The 22,740-nt window shown below is 40.4% G+C and overlaps 1 protein-coding gene across 1 annotated transcript; it reads right to left on the bottom strand.

Annotated features, from left to right (window-relative positions):
• Positions 1–2,261: 2,261 nt before the first annotated feature.
• LOC133907275 (transportin MOS14-like) lies at positions 2,262–16,783 on the bottom strand. Its single transcript, XM_062349273.1, has 27 exons — positions 16,441–16,783; positions 15,486–15,563; positions 15,311–15,373; positions 14,300–14,347; positions 14,076–14,222; positions 12,916–13,047; positions 11,822–11,862; positions 11,586–11,677; positions 9,593–9,720; positions 8,792–8,867; positions 8,582–8,702; positions 8,408–8,507; positions 8,198–8,279; positions 8,014–8,096; positions 7,233–7,352; positions 7,022–7,073; positions 6,460–6,615; positions 5,999–6,122; positions 5,804–5,885; positions 5,643–5,731; positions 5,497–5,571; positions 5,340–5,394; positions 4,655–4,774; positions 4,487–4,579; positions 4,255–4,400; positions 3,874–4,051; positions 2,262–2,942 (listed from the first exon to the last, which is right to left on the bottom strand). Exons 1-27 carry the CDS (start codon positions 16,567–16,569, stop codon positions 2,661–2,663), a joined length of 2,892 nt encoding a protein of 963 aa, XP_062205257.1. The 5' UTR covers positions 16,570–16,783; the 3' UTR covers positions 2,262–2,660.
• Between the last annotated feature and the right edge of the window lie 5,957 nt (positions 16,784–22,740).

The following is a 22,740-nucleotide window of genomic DNA, read 5'->3' on the forward strand; positions in this document are numbered from 1 at the left end:
GGTATCAATGGACGGAAACTCTTTTATCTTAATGACACCTTGCTTTGTTTTCCGATAGCACGAAAGCAGCTTCTTCTACTGTTCTTGTAATTATGCTTCAATCACGTTGTGATCCCTTATTATTTCTTCACGAACCGAACTACCATGTTGTTCGGCTATGCTAGCATTAGAACTACTATGGTTTCTTTCCTCACCTAGTTGGCTATCAACCGAACGCTTTTCGTGTTCGGCTATGTACTGTTGCACACCATAGCTATCATCCAAATTTTGTGATACTCTCTTGAGAACACTAGGATGCTTTCCCAAAATACTAGCTTTTTGCTTCCGACCACTTTCAGGCTTTGTATGTTGCTTGGCTATAGGCCGAATTCGTGTGACACTAGCTTGTTCTTGCGCTCTAAAAGCATTCGGTTGTGATGTATCTAGTTTGATCTTGTACAATAAAGATATTTTATCTTTATTTTTAATGACATCCGAACTACTCTTTTGTTCGGTTGTATTTATTGTGATCATGCTATCTTCTTTCTTTTTATCGGTATGGCCATCTATGAATGTATTAACATCCCCCTCTGAAGCATGTAAATGTTTGGCTAAACCAACTTCTATAACATCATGACCCTCATAGCTACTATTCTGTTTTTCATCCGGGACCACCCCTTCTCCATGCACAAAACTAGTTTAGCTGACACATTTTCAACAATTGTCGGGCTTTGTTCCTCTAAACTCAAATTTGAATTGTAGGAACTAACAATCTCATATATCAAATTGATCAGTTGTTTTCTACCTTCAGATCTCAAAAATATTTCACATGTTCTACATGCTTCGTCTTTGTTCATATCAGGTTGCCCCCTCCCCTCCCCCTCCCGTTACTTTTAGGTCCTATATGTTGCTCAGCCGTGGGCTAAGTAGGCATGGAATCAATTTGTTGTTCTAACTTTAAAACATGTGCTTGGGATGTCTCATAAGAATATAACATTGTGAACTGTATATATGACGTATTTTATTTAGAGACACTAAAATAACTTTTCGACAATTAACTATAAAAAATACATTGGGGTGGGGTAAAGGATACACTAAATGCTACTGGATTCATGGATGTTTCACATCTATCCCCAGCCCGAGCAAAATTAACGCATGAGACGAGTCACGCCCACAGTCGTCCCGCGCAGTGATAGATCTACCACGGGGGCGCGCGGGCCGACCGATTCCAGGTGCGCGCCGTGCATGGGCGGTGCCGAGGGACCAGACCGGCTGCCTCTAGAGAGTAGAGAGTGCGTGCGTGCGTGCATGCATGCACGGGCGATTTGTCCCCGGTCATCTTGTCTCGAAAGGGAGCGGGCGGACGAAAGACGATTCGATCAACGTCGTGCCCAGCTCCGATCGGTTGTTGCCGGCATGTCGTCGTGGATGAGCTCCAGATGGACGGAGCGCGATCCTTCTTCTGTGCCGCAATAGTGCCGTGCGCTGTGAGTTCGCTCTTTAATTTCACCGTGCTTCGCGCAGGGCAGTACGTACTTGCCAGAGCCGATCAGTCCGTGTCAATGCTCTCTCTCTCTCTCAAAATTAATTGACATGCATGGCCTGTTTCTCTATTTGATTTGCCCGGTCATGTATATATGTCGGTTTAGCTAGCCAACTAAAATTCGATAGTACTCCGTACTTTGCTTGCGTCTAGGTCGCATGCGTCAAGTTTACGGGCCTGCCTGTCCGTCGCATGCGTCAAGTTTACGGGCCTGCCTGTCCGTTCCCTGAACCATGCATGTGCGTTCCTGATCGAGCGATTGTTCGATCGGTCGTCACGTCCATTCTTACAAGGTACTACCAGTCTTCCAGTGATACAGGATCCGTAGCTGTTCTGGCTGAGTAGTCTGCTCGTGTCGTGGCTCGTGAACTGTGTACTTCGAGTTTCTTCTGGACCTCCAAAACAGAGTACGACGAGCCGGCTCGTTGCAGGAAATGGTTTCCCAGAACCACCGGACCATTGTTCAGCTTGAAGGCTCGGCGTGTGTCTTCTATGACCTAGTCTACTAGGATTTCAGCAAAATTTGAAACCTAGCTATGGCATCACAAATTGTTTCGTCAATGACAAATATTAGAGATCCAAGCAGCTAAGTTAGTTCAAAGTTCTGCCGTTATGCAATTTCAGCTTAAGATAGCACCTCAAGTTAGTCATGCCGACAGAACTTCCTTTTCCCCTTTATCCTCGATTTCACTTATTCTAAACGTAGGAGAAAATCAATTCAACTACCAAGAGACCAAGAGAACTGAAATATGACCTTGCATGATCATTTGGTATAAGCTTACATAATAAAATTGATGACCACCTCACTTTACAAAAAAATAAGCTGGCCGGCCAAAGCAAAACCAGGCCCATGGTAGATCACCATTCTGCGTGATCTGCCAGTTATACCAGTATAACACTGTTTTCGAGATAATACAAAACAACTTTTCTCCCCGCATACACAATGTATGGCAGATGTACAAAGGCGAAATGTGAAAGAATTACAATGACTACTGACCTATCTATCCTCTGAACAAATCTGAATTGTATGGCGCTGCAACTCAAACCTGTATGAACTAAAAAAATCCATGCACTGACGCCGACTCAAACATGAAGTGGCTTTGTCAACTGGCCTTGCGTAGACATCCAGTTATGACATTTATTGTGGAACCACCGTGAAGGTCAAGTCATGAGGCCGCAAAGCACTTTGAACTATGTCTTGCACCGTTTTGTTTCGTCTACAAACATCTGAGATTTCCCCAAATCTTTCTGTTATGGTAAGAATACTAGCTCCCGATGACGCATCAGATATAATGTTCAAAAAACACAATCGTTCTGCATCTGTTAGGGCTTGCGGTGGTATAAGATTAATACTATCACTTGCCCAATTCAGCATATTCTCACCAAACGCTCTGCTAAGGGACAGCAGAACATAAGAGACCTGCAAAATTCCACGCACAAGATATAAATTCATCCATCCACTATCATCATGTTTAAGAGTACGGACCTAAATCACTATCTCGATTTTGTAATGGACCTTCTCATGCTTTGCTCAAAGTTTTTTCTTTTCCTTTTTTGTGCCTTTTTTCATTTTAAGGGAAAATTTTGCTTCAAGCTCACAAGTAGGAATGTCATGAACTTTCAAAAGAATACAATCTTGTGAAGTTATAACAAACTATGGCAATTCACACTAATTCCAGCAAATTATTTTTTAACAGAAGACACCACATCACTTTCCACAATCCGGTCGAGCCCAAGGCCAGCACAATTGGTATTTGCATGTCGATTTTATGTGCAATGGTCGTTTGCATGCCAAAGTGCAGTTGGTGATTTCATGCCCTTGACTAAGACTTGTTTGCTCACAGCACAACTATGACACTTGGAACAGACCAAGTGCAGCAGGGTGTATTAGAATGGTGTGTTAAAAAGAAAATGATGTAAGGGGGAAATTATAAGTCAGGTGACCTATTTGCACCTGGGCGGCACAAATGTAAAAAACCACTATAATAATCCAGAAAGAAACACAAACTACATGTGAAGTAGTAAACCACTCTAGCAGGACAGTTTTTTTTATATACTTAACAATGATAGGCAAATAGTGACTGATTGGAATTCTAATGATATAGTTCAGCAACGAACTGAAATTCCAACCCAAAATGTTGCTATGAGCTGTTCAGAAGGGAATTCTATGTGATTTGGAGATCAAATTGGAAACATACTTTTTGGCAATAAGCTCTCTTCGAAAGTTGAGCTATATTTCCCTCTTTGCATCAATTTTAATGAATTATTGATAGCACAGAAGAATGTTGGTTCATGTCTTTCCAAAAACCATAAGGTAGAGCAAAAGAAAACACCATATAAGGCAAACGTACCTCGTCCAAACGGCCAGATGGCAGCGCCCCTGTTAAGGCAGCAATCATTATTCTAGTAAGGGTTGCACCACGCTTTAGTACGATTGTGTTAATAACTTCTCGGTACTTTCCCCCCTCGGAGGATTTTGGAAGATCAAAGGCATCAGATAGAAACGACAATATTGACTTGCAGGCTTCCCTGTTACATAAAAGTTAGGCAACAAAATTAGACTTCCTGTAGGATAGAATGCAAGGAACAAGAATATCATATTCATACATAAATCATTTGAAGACCGCCAGATGCTCGAAATGGCTCAACTGTGAAATGCTTTATATATACAATAAGTTGAGCTAATTCAAGCATCAGTCTTGTTCAAATATGCTATATCTTCAGGACGCTACCTGTGCTGTATAGTTATACCAGCCATTGCACAGTCAACCAATCTTTGAAACATTTCTGTAGGTACAAAGAGATCAGGGCAGTAACGAATACATCTTGATGCTAGCAGAAAGCAATCATCAGCTATGTCGGGTCTAGCTGTAAAATCCTGCATATGTAGGCAAAACAATTCAGTCAATTTTTGTGTTACCAATATGTTGCTGTCACCTAGGAATGAAAAGCAGGTGTAGTTACTTCAATTGTTCTGAGAAGCTGTACTGTATGACTGAAAAGTATTTGTATCAAACTTGTAAGATAGCCTGTGCAAGATGGATCAGGCCCGAATATCTGTAAAGGAAAAGCTGTCAAAGAGGGAAATACGGTTAAAAAATCAACACTTGACTCTTTGAAAAATAAATCAACCTTGATAACTTCACTGGACAAGTATAGAAAGCAAGACTGATTGTGTTGTTGATATAGAATTTGGATTTCTTCGAGCATTGCACCGATCGTCATTCCCATGGCCCTTCCACATGTCCTTACCTTCACCCAGAAAAAAAGCATGTTAGCATGAGTTTAGCGGACAATCAATATTTGAAAGATATTGAAATGACCACAAGAGAGATTTGTAATCTGCTTCAGTGCACTCTCTAGAAGCGAAAAGCACAAACTTAAAAGCAAAATAAAGGCTTCTTTGCAACCACTTGTTACTCCATTAATATGGGCACAGCTTTATTAGTGCACTATAATCTGTACCTTTTGGAAAGTACTGAAACAACAGTATACTAATCCCTGAATTTCAAGTGACACAAACTACCAACAAACCTTTATGGCTAGCACCCTGGGGCATTGGGCATGTTAAACTGAAACTAGCAAGCCGTGGCCCATGCTCCACACTACTCAGAAATCATCAGAGATTTTCATTCCGTCTTTCAGTTAAACAGTTAAAGGCAACAATGCCAATGAAGGTCAAGAACCGAGTTATTTGAAACTTATGTCTGATAAAAGATAATTATTCTATAATACATCCTGACGGTACTTGCATCAGATTTGAGTATAAATTAGATCAACCAATTAGTATCCGTAAATAAACAAGTTACAAGCTTACAGCGAATTTGAAAGAACGGCATATTGACTCCATGGTACGTGTATCCCATGCCCGTCTGCACATAAGAGTATATTGATAAAGTAGGAGCGAATGAGATCGTTCATGTATAAAACAGTAGTAGGAACTTCTGCCAATAACTCTATGGTATCGTACTTACTGATCAAAGATACTTTTGAGAGTAGGCCAATATCTATTTACAGCTTCAGCAACTACTTCTGGATGTTTCACATTGCTGCAACAATTTGGAGGATTTAAACAAACGTATTTATCGATGGAAAAGATATAAAAATGGCAGGTCCCTACCTGAAAATGCTTGATAATCGGTCTAGATGTATGGTTAATTGCCGAGCAGGGACTTGTCGAAGAACTTGATCACCTTGCTGGATTAATTCCTTTTATTGAATTAAACAAATTAGAATGGATACATCAGCCTGGCCGATTGACTATCAAAGATTGCCACTTACTTGCAAGGGATTAATTACTGGCTGGCAGATTAACTCCAGGGCTCTTCTAGCAGGCTCTGGTGGAAGCGTTGTAATAACCACACTGATTGGAGTGTATCAGCGTGCAAGGGCATGTAAGGTGAGATGTTGAGTACTTGAGTATAACCAAAAAGGTTTGCTAACAAAAATATCTAAGAATTGGGGAAATCAAACGACCTTAGGGCTTCAACTAAATTCAACGAGTCCTCGGAAGAAACTTTATAACCATCAACTCCGCTGATTGCAATATGGTATATCTGGAAAAGGCCATCCAATGACCCCGAGAACTTTCTCCTACAGTCTTATCATGAAAAAAAAGACAAATTAAGTAAACAGTGAATAGTTTATGACATCAATATGTATATTTGGGCAAAATTCAAAACAACCACGAATTTTAGGTTTCCCCACCCTGTTCAATGGCACTTCAGGATAGGCCACTAGATGCGGCCACATGTCAGTGAGGCAATGGTGTGTGACAAATCATGAATGGCAATTAATAGAGTGGGAGATCTCAATTTTTCCTTCAGTTACAGGCAATAGCTCAACCATACCAAAGCTAGACATATATGAACAATGAAGATAATTCTGTTAAATGGATGCACTAAGATATACTCTGTTAAGAAGATGTGAATGCATACCTTCACATATATACTTGAATGCCATAGAAGCAGCTGCAGCTGTATCCTCTGATGTACTCATACCCTTATTGAGAATATCAACCAAAGGTGGGAGAATGGGCAATTCAGCTGGCACAGCATCAATCCATTTTGAAAATGCTCCAATGGTCAAACAAACTGCAAGTATGTTTCAAAACATTGTGATAAGATGGCTAGGAAAACCATTTCTCACATGGTTGTTACCCAAAAGCAGGCAACTGGTAGTGGTAGGTTCAAAGTGAGTAACCATCAACTCAGTAACAAAAAGTCAAAAAGCAATGGTAGTAACAGAAAACTTGATCAATTGCATGGCTGAGAATTCTACCCCTTTTCTTCTACAAATACTATAAAGAAATAATGTGTTTACATGAAGGTTTTATAGGTCAAAATCAGCATAAATAATCTGCAACTGGGAACAAGCAGCCCTAACTTATCATAAACACTAACATCTCAACATAAATAACCAGCAACCGCCCAGGCACAGTATTTTAAAAAACACTGCAAAGATCAAGGACTTCTGAACTATCTGCACAATGAAACAAACCTGTCTGCAGCAATTGCTCATGGTGAGGAAGGCAGGGAAGCAGTGACATAACCTTCAGAAAACAATAACAGCACATTATCAACACCGAATAAGAATCCAGAACAAACAACAGCAGGAATTCAGAGTAAGATCTTGTAGATAAATAGATAATCTGGTTAGAGGAAGAACACTAACCAATAACATTAGGAGACAATCAGTAAGCCATTCATACCTGTGGTAAAATTTCTTTCTCTTCAATTGAGACTGATTTTGCAATCGCTTGTATACAGAACAGGGCAGCCTCTACAGGTTGCCACTTGGGGTTCTGCTCATTGCTGCAGCTTCCATATGCCTAAAATATGAAAGTGTATAACTTTTATTATAGAGAACTAAAGAAATTTCTTTGGTGCAAATCTGGGCAGGTAATTGTCAGATTGATAGACAGCTGAGGCCTGAGGTTAATAGCGATCACCATTATATTGCTACTATCTCAAAAAGAGCAGAAGATGAATGGTCAAAAGTCTGTGATGGTATGCTCTCCAGTGTATGATTGATATCATATCACTATCACACAAGCAAGAGGCAGATAAACAATTTAAACGAAATTATTATACAAGGTTTACAGTGGCCCCCATGTAATATTCATTCATTATATACCAAGTTTGATCAACTTATTTAGGTGCCAGACATAACAATTTCCTGTGACTAGTATGAGCTCGTGCACATGGCTGTAAGGCTACTTGTCACAAAAATTAGGTAAATATCAAAAACAAGCTAGAAACGGGAAGGCTGGGTTAAACAAATTATAAATATTGGTGACATAGAACTATGGTTCTAATATGAAATAAAGCCTTCTAGAGAAGAAGTTCTGGTTGTAGTAATGGGCACAAGATGCCAAAGTAACCGAGAAACTAAACAAAATTCCAAATTCCATTGAGGAGAAAAAGGCTTAACCAAAAAAGAGACTCGGCACAAGTTCTCAGAAATAAAACAAGAGAAATAGTTAAATTCACCTGAGCTAGCTTTGTGGAAAGTACTTTCAGTGTTGAGTCACCCCCAAGAACATCAGTTGCATCAAGTAACACGTCACTAACAGCTGAAAAACAAATGACCCTAATTATAATTTACATGTGTATTGTACAAAATAGCCAACATGGACTTCCAGAGGAATGAGCTAAAACAAATCAGGTACTGTACCGTATCTAGCATGTCTGAAATCCCTGCGGTCTTCCTCTGAAAAGGTGTGGTAGTCCTCAGGGTATTCAACTCGGAAACTGACCTGATCCAGAGATCAAAACAATGTGAAATCAGACATGTGAAATGAAACAATGTTTGCTGATTCTATTACATGAGAGATTATACAATGAGGACATTATACTAACAATCCTCAGTCCCTCAAATACATACCAGAGAAACCAGAATTTCAAATCGAGGACGAAATATTTGCAATCTTCTGTTTTTCTCAGCTTCAATTGCCACCTCAGATCCATATGATATATATGAGTCCCTAAAATATGTGAAGCATTAATTACGTTGTTCTCAAGTAAAACAAGTGATATTTTTGTCAAGTTAGTGAATTACCTCCTTGTCAGGTTACGCTTAAGACGGTGCCAGAAATTAAACGTCATGGATGAAATGTCAAATTCAGGATGAGAAGTAACTTCTAGTAGTGCATTCACTATTTGCATGGAGTCATCTGAACCTGTTGAAGCTCAAACATTTAAAGTAAATAAACAGGTCATAAGCAAGAGACAAACCCCAATGGCAATCAGCATCATCCATAAAATTTACCTGTGGCAATCAAGTCGACATAGGACTCACCCATGTCAGCATATAAACGAGCAATAGCTTTTACATCTTCTTCATCCTGAAATGTGCTAATGAGTCATCAAAGATAGCAGTAAAACAACACATACATATCTACATATTTACCAAGCACTCATGGTACAAACATATATATAACCAAAAAAAGGGATAAAAGAAGTAAATAGAATATGCATGCTGCTTGTTTCAGAAGTTACAGTACACGGGCGACATTAAGTGCCTTTTCAGAGCGAAAACCAAAGGGAAAGATCAGTTACATGCGAAGTTTGCTAAATCTAATTTTACTTTCTACTATTGATATGGCATACATGTATTTTTTTTATTATAGGATCTTCCATAACTGTTCAGGTTATTTCAAAAGCTCAGTAGTGTTAATAACTCAGATTACATGCATACAGTTGATGAGTTCGTAAACAACAGTTAAAAGTTTCGTGCACCTTCAAAGAAGCATTAAAACAGTTCACTGTAGCCAGAAAATATTGGATTCAGGGGAACAATGATAACTTTACCAGCCCCATTGAGGACAGAAAAATGATCTTAACTAATTCTAAATAAGTGACACATCCCAATGAAACATAACCAAAAAGAGAGCCAGAATAACTCCTTATAAATTAAAATAGCAGTGCTAACAGACAAAATTCTACTGATTCACAAACAAAGTACATTAGTCCAACCAAATGAAATGTACAAGCATGAAGACACATAATTAAACGCCAAAACATGATCAGTAGAATATGTCCATGCAGAATATGATCAAAGATGGCATACCTTAGACGAGTCTTTGAGCTGCTCTTTGAGACCCATAACATGAGGGACAAGAATTTGAATCAGCGGCATTTGTTCAGTGATACTACCAGAGCCATGAGATACAGTAACATGTATCAATTCAGATGTAACTGGAAATTTGAAGGTTAACTATATAAGTGAGCTGCCAGCAAAACCATAGACATAAGAATTACTAGGTTGGTCATCTCAGGCATAACTAGCTACAGCCATTCAAAGTACTATTATGACAGCTCAGAGTACCGGTTTGGCCAAGCTTAGCTTATCCCATAAACCAGCTTTTACTAGCTTATAAGCCCAGAAAATCCAGCTTATGTGATAAGCTTGAGAAGCTGTTTGGAGGAATTTTGAGCAAATAACGGTAACAACAACAGAGCCTTTAGCCCCACGCCAATTGGGATAGGCTAGAGATATGTTTCTACATTTTACTAAACAAGAAAGAAAGGTACATTACTAACCATCCTTAGTCCAATCTGATCTCAGTGGCCTCATTAACAGAGTCATGAGAGCTGAGCAGATAAATCCCAAAGATCAAATGAATGCTAGCATTGATGAAAGGATACTTCATGCAGTGAAGCAGCAGCAGGTGGCAGCGCAGTGGAAGCCAAACTCTAATCTTTGTAAAAACGGCAATGTGGAGGAGACGGCAGCTTGTGGACTCCAATCTTGGCAATAACCAATGGGCGCAGCAGCTGCATAACCATGGGAGGCCACTAACTTGTCGAAAACCGGCAACTGCAGGACTGCCGCTCGCAATCTTGACTGTAGCGGCAAGAGCGGCAGGAGCAGTAGCCTGGACTTTCCGTATTGTATTGCAGTAAAGATAGAGAAATGGAGGAGTGCAGGGCGTGGGAGGCCTGATGGAGAAGACGAAGAAGCTCTGCAGTTTCTGAATATGGTATAAGGAAGAAAAACTCCTGTCCTAGCCAACAGCCTGTGAGGAAGCAGAAACTGAAAGTTGCACTCAGTGATCTCTGTGACGGGCAGTGCTGGCCGAGGCTTTGGTGTGCCAGGCTCTCTTTGTCTTCTGTGAGAACATGGAGGACATAATGTTGCAAAAAGCGAGAATGCAAGGAACGTGGTGCACAGGGAACACACGAGGAAGTCACGGTTCATGATGCTGCAGCAAGGTGAGTATGCACGCACAAGCAAGGCAGCCACAGTATAGCCTGGAGCTGGATCTAGATGGCACAGACACCCTCCAATAAACGGATCACTAAAATACCTTGAGCCAAATATGTGGACTGGGCTACCACCTTTGAACCCTATCTCCAGTACGCCTATCTGAAACCTGCCCTAAGACCTTCCCAGATTTACCACCCTCTCGAGAGCCACAGTGAAGTTAGATTTGAACTTGATTATCCAAATAAAATGGTTATATTCTACTGTTCCTTTTGACCTTGATTATCCATATAGTCCCTCCAGGCAGAAAAAAATATTGAGGTGAGGTCCAAGAATGCAGTCAAGCTATTGTAGCTTTGCCTTACAAAAAAGAACTATTTTATAACGATCAACAATAAGTCTAATAGATATCTAGATCACCACATGGATATGGCATGCGTTGATTCTCCTTGAAAGTTGAAAATACTTTCATACTATAAAAAATTTATTACATTGTCTATGTATATTTAATGGAAATTTGTGGTCAAAGTCGCATTTTGAAAACCGTGTCACTGTCTCCAATGTCACCTGGACATACTAACATCACAGAAAACAATAACGTCATGAATACTTTTAATACGTTGCTGTGCATAGAACCTTGAATGTGCGAGAAACAAATAAAGTCGTAAGACATATCAGGTTTTAATATTCTCAGCCACTGAACCATGATACCAAGAGAACACCAGAAAATGGTCACAGAATTGTGTATAAGATTTAATTAGTCGAATGTGGCAAAAAGATGAAGAGGAACATATAAGCTAACAAAAGGTGCATAGCTAGTATACAATAGAGATTACAGGCATATGCAAAACAATACCATTTACAGCTGCCTCCAAATATTGATCAGAGTTCAATGAAGAGAGTGCTGTATGGACCAAAGGATGCGATGCAAGTTCAGATGCGGAGATTCTGGCAGAAAGAAGACTTTAATCAATTCCTGAAGTTAATACCGTTAGATAGCAGTAGCCGAAGAATAGAAACTGTTAGACGTACTACACCAGATATATTTTCAAGGAATGAAGTATTACTGTCAAAACACCAGAAGAAGCATACCCATGACAGAAACGAAGCCACGAAGCAAAACCCTCCAAAACCTACAAAAGGGACAATCATGATCAACTATAAAATGCAGGTAGTCATCTCACAGCAGAAATGTATCTAGGGATTGCAAGTTTATGTACTTCTATGTTTAAAAAAAAGAATATTGAAGTGGCAAAATGGGTGGCACCTGACAAAAGATAATATAAAGATGTGAGGTTGCTGTTTGAAAAGATGGAAGGTTTGTTAACCCACATCTGGGTTGGTTTATACAAAGTAGACAATGGTATGCAACATAAAGCATCACATTTCCATATACGAAAAATAAGTGAATAGCATATTGTACGCTACCTCTCACTTAAACAATGCTTCTTAGAGTCAGTGAAAAGGCCAGAATATAAACAGTAAAGACCAGAACTAGAATGTCCCTCCCAGGTACAATACAACAGCAGCAGCAGCCTTTGTCCCAAGCAAGTTAGGGTAAGCTAAAGATGAAACCCACAAGATCCAACTAAAAAGATGATGTGAGGTACAATACAACAGCAGCAGCAGCCTTTGTCCCAAGCAAGTTAGGGTAAGCTAAAGATGAAACCCACAAGATCCAACTAAAAAGATGATGTGAAAACAATAATGATAGTAAAGGTACTAGTAACAGTAACAAAATAAAAGTAATAACGGTATAAGGAGACTAATGCATAAGTTATGGTTTTGGCACGTTGATTGCTAACTTCCATGTACTTCTATCCGTGGATAGTTCTTTGGGGATATTTCATTCCTCCCGGGTAAAATATGGTGGACAATAGAAGTTATCAAAGACGTGGCAACATCCTCAAGGGAAAGGTATTGACATCCATCAAAGTAACTAAAGGACAACTAGTAGGTTCAAATTTATGTTCCAACTCCCAACAGTATGAAGAAAGGAGAGTAGCCCATAGGGGACCAAATTATGAATGAACTTTGCAAGTGCATGCAAGAGAATAGATAGGAAATAAATAGCTAAGCTCTCACTAAAGAAATTTTAATGTGCAAGCATAATTTGCTTTCTTCAGCAATTTAGCACCTAAGGGCTTAGTACTGTAAAAGGAAATGTTGAAGAGGTGGAAATTAACCTGTTCTTTCAGCTGATCAAAAACCAAGCAAGCAGTCAATAAACTAATAGCGACATTAGCGGATGAACAAAGGTCACTCTCAAATTGTCTGCGCCTTTCAGGACGAGCTGCGATTTTATAACTAGATGTTTCCTGTAAACACAACAATGGATAAAGTTCAATTTCACCAAGACCAACATACTATGCAATATATAATTAATGTAATGCACGAGTCGCTGTTGGTAACTCAAATTACATGGACAAATCTTCGTTTAAATGCGATGATATGAGTAAGAAGAATATGAACAATTGGAGTAAACCACAAGGCTGAAATTGAAAATAATCACAAGATGGCATTGCAAAACAACAAAAATAATAATTCATGACTTAAAAAGAATGTCAGGAAAGATATGCAGAATATATGAAAAATGACTCCAATGCGTTCATGAATGTGATTAGTTAAAAATCTGCTTTATTACTAAGGCCATGTCCCACTGACCATTTCTAAAAGGATGAATTGGTTTAATGACATCAAAAGATACCCGCTTTAGCTGTATACCATCCAAAGAACCGGTACACTTCAATACCACCGAATGATGTTGCAGTTTTGTTTTCTACCATCTCATTGGCTCCTGATATCCCTTTTCTGATTTTTTCCTTTCTTAGTTCCTTTACTCACCAAAACCCAATGTGAATTATATTTCCACAAATGCCCCATACGGCCATACCTCATGTGATCGAGCCCAACCAAATAGTACCAACTCCCTGGACTAAATCACCTCTATTATGAGATCTTACTCTCCACAAAGCTCCTTTTCCCCATTGTGCTAAAAATCACCACCATGAAAAGCATAGAAGCACCATCATTTGCAGCACAAGAATCAAAAATCAAAAGCCCAATTTACAAGGTGACAATCATGCTTTCAGATTAACATGGGATCGTCAGTGTTTGCGAAAAGCATGAAAAACATCATCGTATTCCCACACGACCTTATCAGAATTTTAGTAGTGAATTAGCTCCTTAATGAACCATCTCTCTCCTGAATAAGCTCATAGAGGTTTAAGATACTAGAAACAGACAAAAAAGAAACTTCGAGAAATCAGGACAATGGTAAAGAATAAAAAGTAGAGACTATTACAGGCCTCAAGCCCTCAATATCAGAACAAATATTGCTAAGTACCTGCGGCAAAATTATAAGCAGTTCAAGGAAGCCTGGAATAAACTCTGGTTGAGCTTTCATTTCATCACTTAGCCAATTCACAATTCCACCAGCTCCCCAGTCCTCTACAGGTACATGCACAGCCAGAGCAGCAATTGCAATACAAATCTGAAGATCATACAAAGAGTGGTAGTGTCACAACACTTGTTTAGCATAAACAATATCTGCTTGATTCTATCATTTACCTGTGTTCTAACTTTTGGTGGTCCCTTGTTAAACTTTTTCAGCAATACCTGCAGATGCAGCCAAGTTAACTGAAAAGTAACAAATCTCTTCAAAAGGTTAACCAGTCCTTATGATAAGGCAAACAAATCAAGTGATCATGATAGGAGAACATAGTATACATTGCAACAGGACTTTTAAAAACTGATTCGATAGCATGACACAAAGTGGCATGGCTTATAATATGCATTGTTCCAAGTAGTCGTCCCTCCCCAGGTAGCGGTAGGTCTACCTTGATATGTGCACAGCAGTCAAATTTCAAGGTTGGCGGTTTGGCAGGCCTCGAAGTGCTAGAAAGGCTTCATACTGCCCAAAGAAAATAAATGTGCCCTTGTATAGTAGTTTGCCAAGCCTACTGGGAGTGAGAGAGATAACTAAAAGGGCTAGAGGCTAGAAATAGTTTTGAAGTCTGTAGCTGTAAATTAGCATGATTAGATGCAACTAGAACCTATATAGGTTTCGTTTCACTGTTTTGGTCAATTAGTGTGTAATCACTTAAACTCATTTCATTTGCAAGTCCAGACTGGTAGTGACTCAACTTCTAAAATATGTCCTCATATTTAAAATAATAGAGAACCGAGTGATAGCTCAATTGATAGAGCCTCCAGTTGAGGGGTCACCCACCCGGGCTCAAACCCGAGTGCTCGCAAGTGGCATGGGTACCTCCTTGAGAACTGGTTTCAGAGAATTTCCTGGCCAGCTATGGTTCGGCACTCCCCTACCTTTAGAACAAAGCCGGGGGGACGTCTCTCTACCCGTAGTCGAGTTTTTTCATTTAAAATAATATGATAAACTAGTTGTGTGCTTTACTTTGTAATTCATGTTGCAAATACAAGTACTTGTATGTGATATTGGTAAGCCACTTTCGAGGTAGCAAACCACAATAATGTTACCAAGTGGCCTTTAGAAAAACCTCTTTCCGCTATTTCAAACAGTGATACTCCGTAAAAGAAACTTCACAAGACGGTGCTTACGTATAAAGAATCCTGTAATGATCGAAAAGCTTCCGCGGGTAACTCTTCAAAGTCCCTTTGTACCTAATGGTAACACAGAATGGTATCCAAGATTACTTTAAGAACCACCTGGAGAACTAAGTTAACTATAATTTGTTTAAAATAATTCATGTGAATTGTAGTTATGTTTTTTTACCTTGCTTCTGAGGGTCTGAGAACAGAAGATGAGAGTTTCCAAGTTACTGCTTTCATCGTGAAGTAAACTGTCAGCTACCTGCATAAGGAAACGTGGAAAATGTTCAAATGTGATCAAGTTAACTACCACGTAAAAAATGGCTGCAACATGCTACAATATAAAGGGATATAACGGGGAAATCATCTACCATAATCCAGAATAGGTTCCAAATCGGAAAGGAAACATCAAAAATTGTACAAACACAATATGTGCCCACGATAGATCAAGAAATTTAAAAATACTGAAAGAGAGCATCAACTTTTGGTGAATTGCTCATAATTGATAAATGCACGCATCATCAATGCACACAAGCTCTACGTTCATTTCATCTTCTTCAATCACTGCCCATCAGCAGTCAGTCCAAGAGCTTGATAGGCGTGGAAACACATCAGAACCAAACCTAACAGCGGCAACTGAACTAAGCTAAGTCAAGTAATTGCATGTCCAGCCCATCAGAACTGCAGCAAGTCCTACACAATGCTTGAATGAACCTAAATTTGCAGGTTTGCAGCACCAATCTACAAGGAACTGATAGGATCCAAAATACGTGACGCTCTACTTTTTCAAGTTTTCCAAACTATAACGCACCAGTAGAGACCAAAACAATCCTGCATTACCCATTTCACAAGCAGCCTCGCGCCGGAGCAAACATAATGAGCAGTCACTTGAGCAGCAATTCCCTGCCACTCCACGGACCTACAACCAAACTACAGAACCACTCCCAACGCCGACAAATTTCGCCCCAGTTCAGGGCGAACCCACACATATGCACCCAAATCCACCCCACACCGACCAATTCACAGAGGCCCCTACCCCCGAAATCACCACAAGAACCAATCCCATGAGCCTCGACTGCACACGAACGGGGAGGGAGGGCGCGAATCAAGTAGAGTCGGATCAAGGAGCGGCCGCGCACCTGCCAAGCATCGAGCGTGTGCTGGAACTCCTGCAGCCAGCGGTCGGCGGCAGTGCGGATGGCGTCGTCGGGGTGGTGGTACAGCGCCGCGAGCGCCTCCTTCACCGTCGCCGTCGCCTGCGCCTCCATGGCGGCGACGCCCCCGCCGAACCCTACCCTAGCGCCTGCTCCTCTCCTCTCGCCGCCGCTGTATTTTCCCGGCGGATTCCTCCGGCAAGCTGGATCTGCGGGGACCGGAGCTGGCACCGGGAGATTCGGGTGGGTAGGGTTTTAGAGAGGAAAAAATTTTGAAACGGGGTAGGGAGAGGTGAGCAGACTAGCTTGTCTTTGCTTGTTTGCGCGTGCGTGCGGGACTCGATTCGACCCACTTTACAAAATCGTTCGAGTGTCGAAAACCGAATATTTGTGATTTTTCGAAATTCACAAATATCGTGAGAATCGCTTAAAATTAAATGAGAATTTAGCCAAATTTATTTAGTCAAATTTGTAAGTTGAAGGAAAAGATCTGATCGAATCGATATTCGGTAACCGCTCGAATTCAATCGAAATCGACCAAATTTAACCGAAAACCGACTGTATTTCCCATATTTTGTTTGTAGTCGAAAACCGCTCAATTTCCTACGAAAACCATTGAGTGAAGTTAAAGAAAAAAATCAAAAAATAGCTCAATCTTGTAAAATCAACAACTAATTTATTTGAGTTTAAAATCAAGCGAGACAAATTTTGTTGATTTTACAACATGATCTACATGATAAAAGTAATTGTACTTGTAAAAAGTTGTATATTTTCTATGAGAAAATGTATTTACTAAATCTAGTTAAATACATAATTAACTCTTTGCTAATCCAAAAATCATGAAACTAATTTTGTTAGTCTTCTTACATGATCATATGTCTTTTAAAAATACATGAATGAAATAATTATTGTAATATATATATGATTGTGTAAATGTATTGTAACTAGATTAATTCATAACTCATACATCAGACCTTCGAAATTAGTGAAACCATCTTTATTAGTTTATTTATACTATGCTTTATGTAGAAAAAATAATAGTAGACATGAAAATTTTAATCACATTGTTGTTTCTTAACATGTTCACTTCATACTTATAAACTTTATAAAAATTATAGATAAATTAATAAAACTCTAAATAAAATAAAATTAATTTTAAAGATCATCTTAAGATACGTCATAAAAAAATGTGTATTTGAATGTTAAGCTTTTTCTTAACGTGATTGGCCAAATCATCCGGTTCATATGGCCCATTTCAGTATTTTTCTTTTTTTTAAAAACTTCATCTCTATGAAATATGATGCAAACGATATTATTTTAAAAAGAAAATCACAGAAGGTCTTAGAATTATCTCTAATAATTTTAGAATTTGTGTGATTTTTTATGTTTTTGAATTTTTAATTCAAATTTGAAAATCGAATGAATTCAAAATACGGTATAGACCGAATTGAACGGTTTTCGTAAATATCAAGCAGTTTTTATGGTTTTGTGAACCCTGACTCCAGATGGAGATGGAGAATTGGAGATGGAGATGGAGTTGATTAAATTTTCTTTTTTTCTTTTGTTTTTTGTTCATTAAAAACGGATATGGTGGTGGTTGTGAGTTGTCTTTATGGGGTTGTGTTGGTTTAGTGTCCGGATGTGCCAACCCAACTTTTGGCTTTGCCCTCAAATTTTGGCCTCCATTTGGATTGTAGCCTAATTTTAGTCATATCAAAAAAAAATTTGGCCATGCCTAGCTATAGTTAACTATGTGGTGGGCCTGACTCTGTGCCGATGGTAGGAGCTTCTAGGTACCTTTGGTTGCTACTTCAGATGGGTCTGTATGCGTATAATCTCATAGAAAAATATATTTAGTTGTTTGTATTTATTGTTCTAACTTGATTCTATGGATACAAATATACACCTTTAGCCTAGCCTGATGGATGCAAGCTATTGCATCCGCTTATGTAGATGTCTCATTTATCAATATCATAAAATCATATTCATATGAGCAATCAATCACAATCTCAACTCTTGTATCCATTCATATGGCATCAGATTTGGTTAACTAAATAAAAACTCAAATCAGCCTTCACAAAACCCCATCTGAGCAACCAAACACACCCTATGAGGTTGTCCAGGGTTGTTCATTATTTTCTCTTTTTTTGGGTATTTTGAGGGGATTTGTTGATTTAGTAATTTAGATTCATCATCAAAGTGATGTTCTGGGAGTTGTTGATCATGTTCATGTGGTATAAATAGAATAAAAAGGATGCTTTTTTAAAGGTAAAAGTCCATTTTACTTTTTCGAACTATCGTGTTTATTCAAATAACCCTCTAAACTTTAAAACCGTCTATTTAACCCCCTAGATCCATAAATCTAGCTCACTTTGCACGCTTAGCTGTTTAGGAAGTCGATTTTTGCTGACGTGAATGGTAGTTTTGCTGACTGGGTCGTCTCTTTCGTTGGTTTGTGCGGGTGGCTCACAGAGGGAGAGGGAGATAGGATGAGGCGCCAGAGTAACGGGAGGGGTGATCGGCATGCAAGAGGCCAGGTGGCGGGAGGAGACGGTCGGCTAGGCCTCTTGGCTGGGTGACGGGCGGCGGCTCGAGGCTAGACGGCACAGGCCAGCAATGGCGTGCATGGGCTGCGCGACCTCAGGCTGTCAGGACGGTGAAAGGGAGAGCAGAGAGAGGAAGCGGTGCTGGAGACGAAGGAGGCCAGCCAGGACAACTCGGCGGCGGCGCGGCGATGCAGCGCACGGGCAAGACCAGCTGGTTGGGCTAGCTGAGCGGTGCGACGTGACGGCGGGGATGCGTGCACAGTGCGGGATGGTGGCCCAGCAGCGCGATGTGGTCTTGGCCGGTGCAGGAGTCCACGTTGGCAAAAGGGAGAGTAGAGAGGGGAAGCGACGCTGAAGAGGAAGGAGACCAACTGGGTCAGCTCAACAGCGGCGCAGGTTGGGCCAGTGCACGAGCGTTACCTGCTGACTGGGCGGCGCAGAGGAGCGACATGGTGTGTGTGTGGGCTGGTCAAAATCTTTTACCATGACAGACTCCTGCCGGAATGCACACTGCCACGGTAGTGCCCTTGCCCACCGGCGAATGGTAGTGCCAACCAGTTGTGGGAGGGTGGCACCAGCATCAACACCTCATAGGGAACTCAACTGAGAAGGAAACGACTGTCCGACTGGTCAGAAGATGGCTGGAGACGGCGGCACTTAGCACGAGCGGAGATGCGCACCAACGTCGGGCCAGAGCAAACCATCGTGAGCGGAAGGTGTAGTAAGGACACTTGGTGCTCACTATATTCATGGAGCTGAGAGAGGAGCAGCAGACAGACGATGCGATGGTTACGAGCGAAGAGATTGGTTGGTGACGGGGAAGAAGATGTTGCGAGCTTGAATCTGGCACGGAATCAGTAGGGTTTGTGTGAGAAAACATTGGCGAGTCTCTCTGCGCTCTCCCTCTTGCTCCTCGCGGCTCAGGGCTCGTGGATTCGACAGCGGCACTTCGGATTTAGCAATGGTGCATCGGGATTCGACATGCGGCAGCTTGGTGCAGTACTCTCTATGTCGACCTTGATAGAGATATGAGAGGGAGGGAGTGAGCAGAGGGAGTAAGAGGCATTGGGAAATGGCGCTCGGCGAAGAGGCACGCATAGCGGGGAGGATAGCCCGAGAGAGAGTGAGGGCTGCGAGTGCAGGTCGAGCGGCTCAGTGAGGGAGGTTGCATGAGAGGTCGCACAGGAGGACGCACGGTGGGACGCTCCAGCAGCGTGTTAGATGGCTCAGCTTGGTGGTGCAGAGGAAGGGCCATACCGAAGGGAGGTCGTATGGGCGGCTGCGCGCACGGTAGTGGTGTGCACGATTGCAGCACATAGGACGACGACATTGAGGCTCGTGGCCATGCGAAGCTTGGCCCAGCGAAGTGCGCCGGCACTTGCGTATGCCCGAGCAGCGGCGACGTGGACGTCACAAGAGCAGAGGAGGACGGGGAAGAAGGAGCAGAGGAGAGAGAGAGTGAGGAGGAAGATGATGATGTGGTCGACACGTGGCCAAAAACCAAGTGATGTGGCATCCACATCAGCAAAATCGGCTTCCTAAACAGCTAAGAGTGCAACATGAGCTAGATTTATGAATCCAGGGGGTTAAATAGATAGTTTGAAAGTTTACGAGGTTATTCGAACAAACGTGATAGTTTAGGGGGAGTAAAATGGACTTCTTCCTTTCTTAAATGATGGGTACGCATAGTTATTGGTAGGTGCCAATCAATCATGTAATCCTTTGATTGCTTTAGCAATCTATGCACTTATGAAGAGATACATCAAGTTTTTTCATAGCAACACCAAGCAATTCTAGCGGCAAACATATCATGTACCAACAATATTGATGAAGAATAATTTCCGTACATAAATTTGAAAACTGTATCGTTGTCATCATACATAGGTTGGGTTTCCAAGATGAGCACCCAATCGCTCCTTACACAAAAGGCTGTAATTCACTTATGCATTCTTGTGGTAGGCGGAGAGGATGCAGGCTAATGGCTAGGTGCAAGGCATAAAAGTTGGGAAGGAGGATGGGATGAATAGATGATTAAGCATGTGAGATCTAATGGCTAGGTTGTAGCATCTAGCCCTCTAGTTAAGTGATAAGTGTTTTGGTGATTAATGTCAATCATATTATTGTGACTAACAAATTTGTTTTGAAGGATATCAAAAAATTTAGTTTGCAATGATGATTGTGTATTCTTGATCTCTAAGTTGATTATATGGATGATCAAATAAGATGTGCATCAAGATTAAGGATCTTCTAGCTCGAAGTGTTAAAAGGAGATGAATGACACTTAGAGTGGTATATGTCTTCTTTCTTAATTTTTTGACCGTATTATAAAGAGGGGCTAAAAGTAGTAGCTTGACCTAGTTGAGTCTAGACTTGATTTGATGCACACTTATGATATTCTAGCACTAGGTAGCTCATAGAAGTCTATGGTTGAGTTGTCGTGAAGTTAGAGCTCAAGAAAAGATTGAATTTGGTGAGCTCAGTGAAGTTAGCCCCACCGGATAGTCCGATGATGTGCAATTTGTTCTCTCTGGATCATTGTCTCTTGGTCCGGAACAGAAGACAACTGAGTGCACATGATGATCCGGTGTGTAAGTGTATTATTCATCGGAACCTTTTCTTAGTGACATATGACCAAAGTTTTGAGAAGTGTTGCAACGGATAGTCCGGTGATAATATGATGAGAGCATCAGACTAATTTTAACAGAAATAAAAATTTTCTAGAGAAATTGAAGTTGAACTCACTGGATTATACATTGATGGAAAAATGAGACCACTAGATTAATTCTTACAAAGGCGATTTTAAGTGCTGGAAATTGAATATCAAGTTACCAGATAGTCCGGTGTTAAGTGAAGTGCACCGGATGGTGTCACCAGACTAATTTTTGCAGAGTGATTGTTTCGAACAGTTTAAAGTTGCTCAGTTCACCGGATGGTCCAGTGATGAACAAAACGAGTACCAGATCAATTCTTGCAGAAAATGTTGCAGTTGTTGGAAAATTGAAGGTCAACTGACAGGACGGTCTGGTGTTAATAGTGTTCTCATCGGATGCCTACACTAAACTATTTTTCAGCGTAACGGCTAATGACAACTGTCATAGTGGGGCTCTAACTTTTGTTCTTACTAGATTGTTTGGTGTGAGTGAGAATGTGCTCACCGGATCATCCGATGTTAACAAAAAATGGTGATTAGACAATGGCTAAATTTAGATCTCTAGCCTATAAATATTCCCTCACTTCGTCTCATATGAGTCTCTTGCGAACCCAGAGAAGCCTATACACTTGTGCCATTTGATCCTTTCATAGGTGAAAGGCATAAAAATTAGTGTAGTTATTTCACTTATACCTATCTTGGAGAAGTTCAAACATGAAACTTGAAAATAGTTGTTACATTTCCTTTAAGAAGTCTTAACTAGGCAACGTTTCTAATTTTTTAGGCAAAATTAGGTAGATACCATCGCAAAAATGTTTATATTGGAAAATATTATCGGCTATGAAGATAACATATGGGTCCAGAACCCACATGTCATCATCACAATGATGGTATTTTTCAACTTTTATAATTTTTACGATAATACCTAGCAAATTATCCTAATTTTCTATTCATCTCTTATCTTCTCTATACACCATGCGACATTTCCTCAGGTTTTCGATTCTTTTATTTTAGAGTTAGCAAACATTTATGTTGTCTAGTTACTGGATTTTCAGTTCATGTATTTTTGTTTTTCATTTAAGTCTAGTT

This window comes from Phragmites australis, chromosome 24, assembly GCF_958298935.1.
Source record: "Phragmites australis chromosome 24, lpPhrAust1.1, whole genome shotgun sequence".
Lineage (NCBI taxonomy): Eukaryota > Viridiplantae > Streptophyta > Magnoliopsida > Poales > Poaceae > Phragmites > Phragmites australis.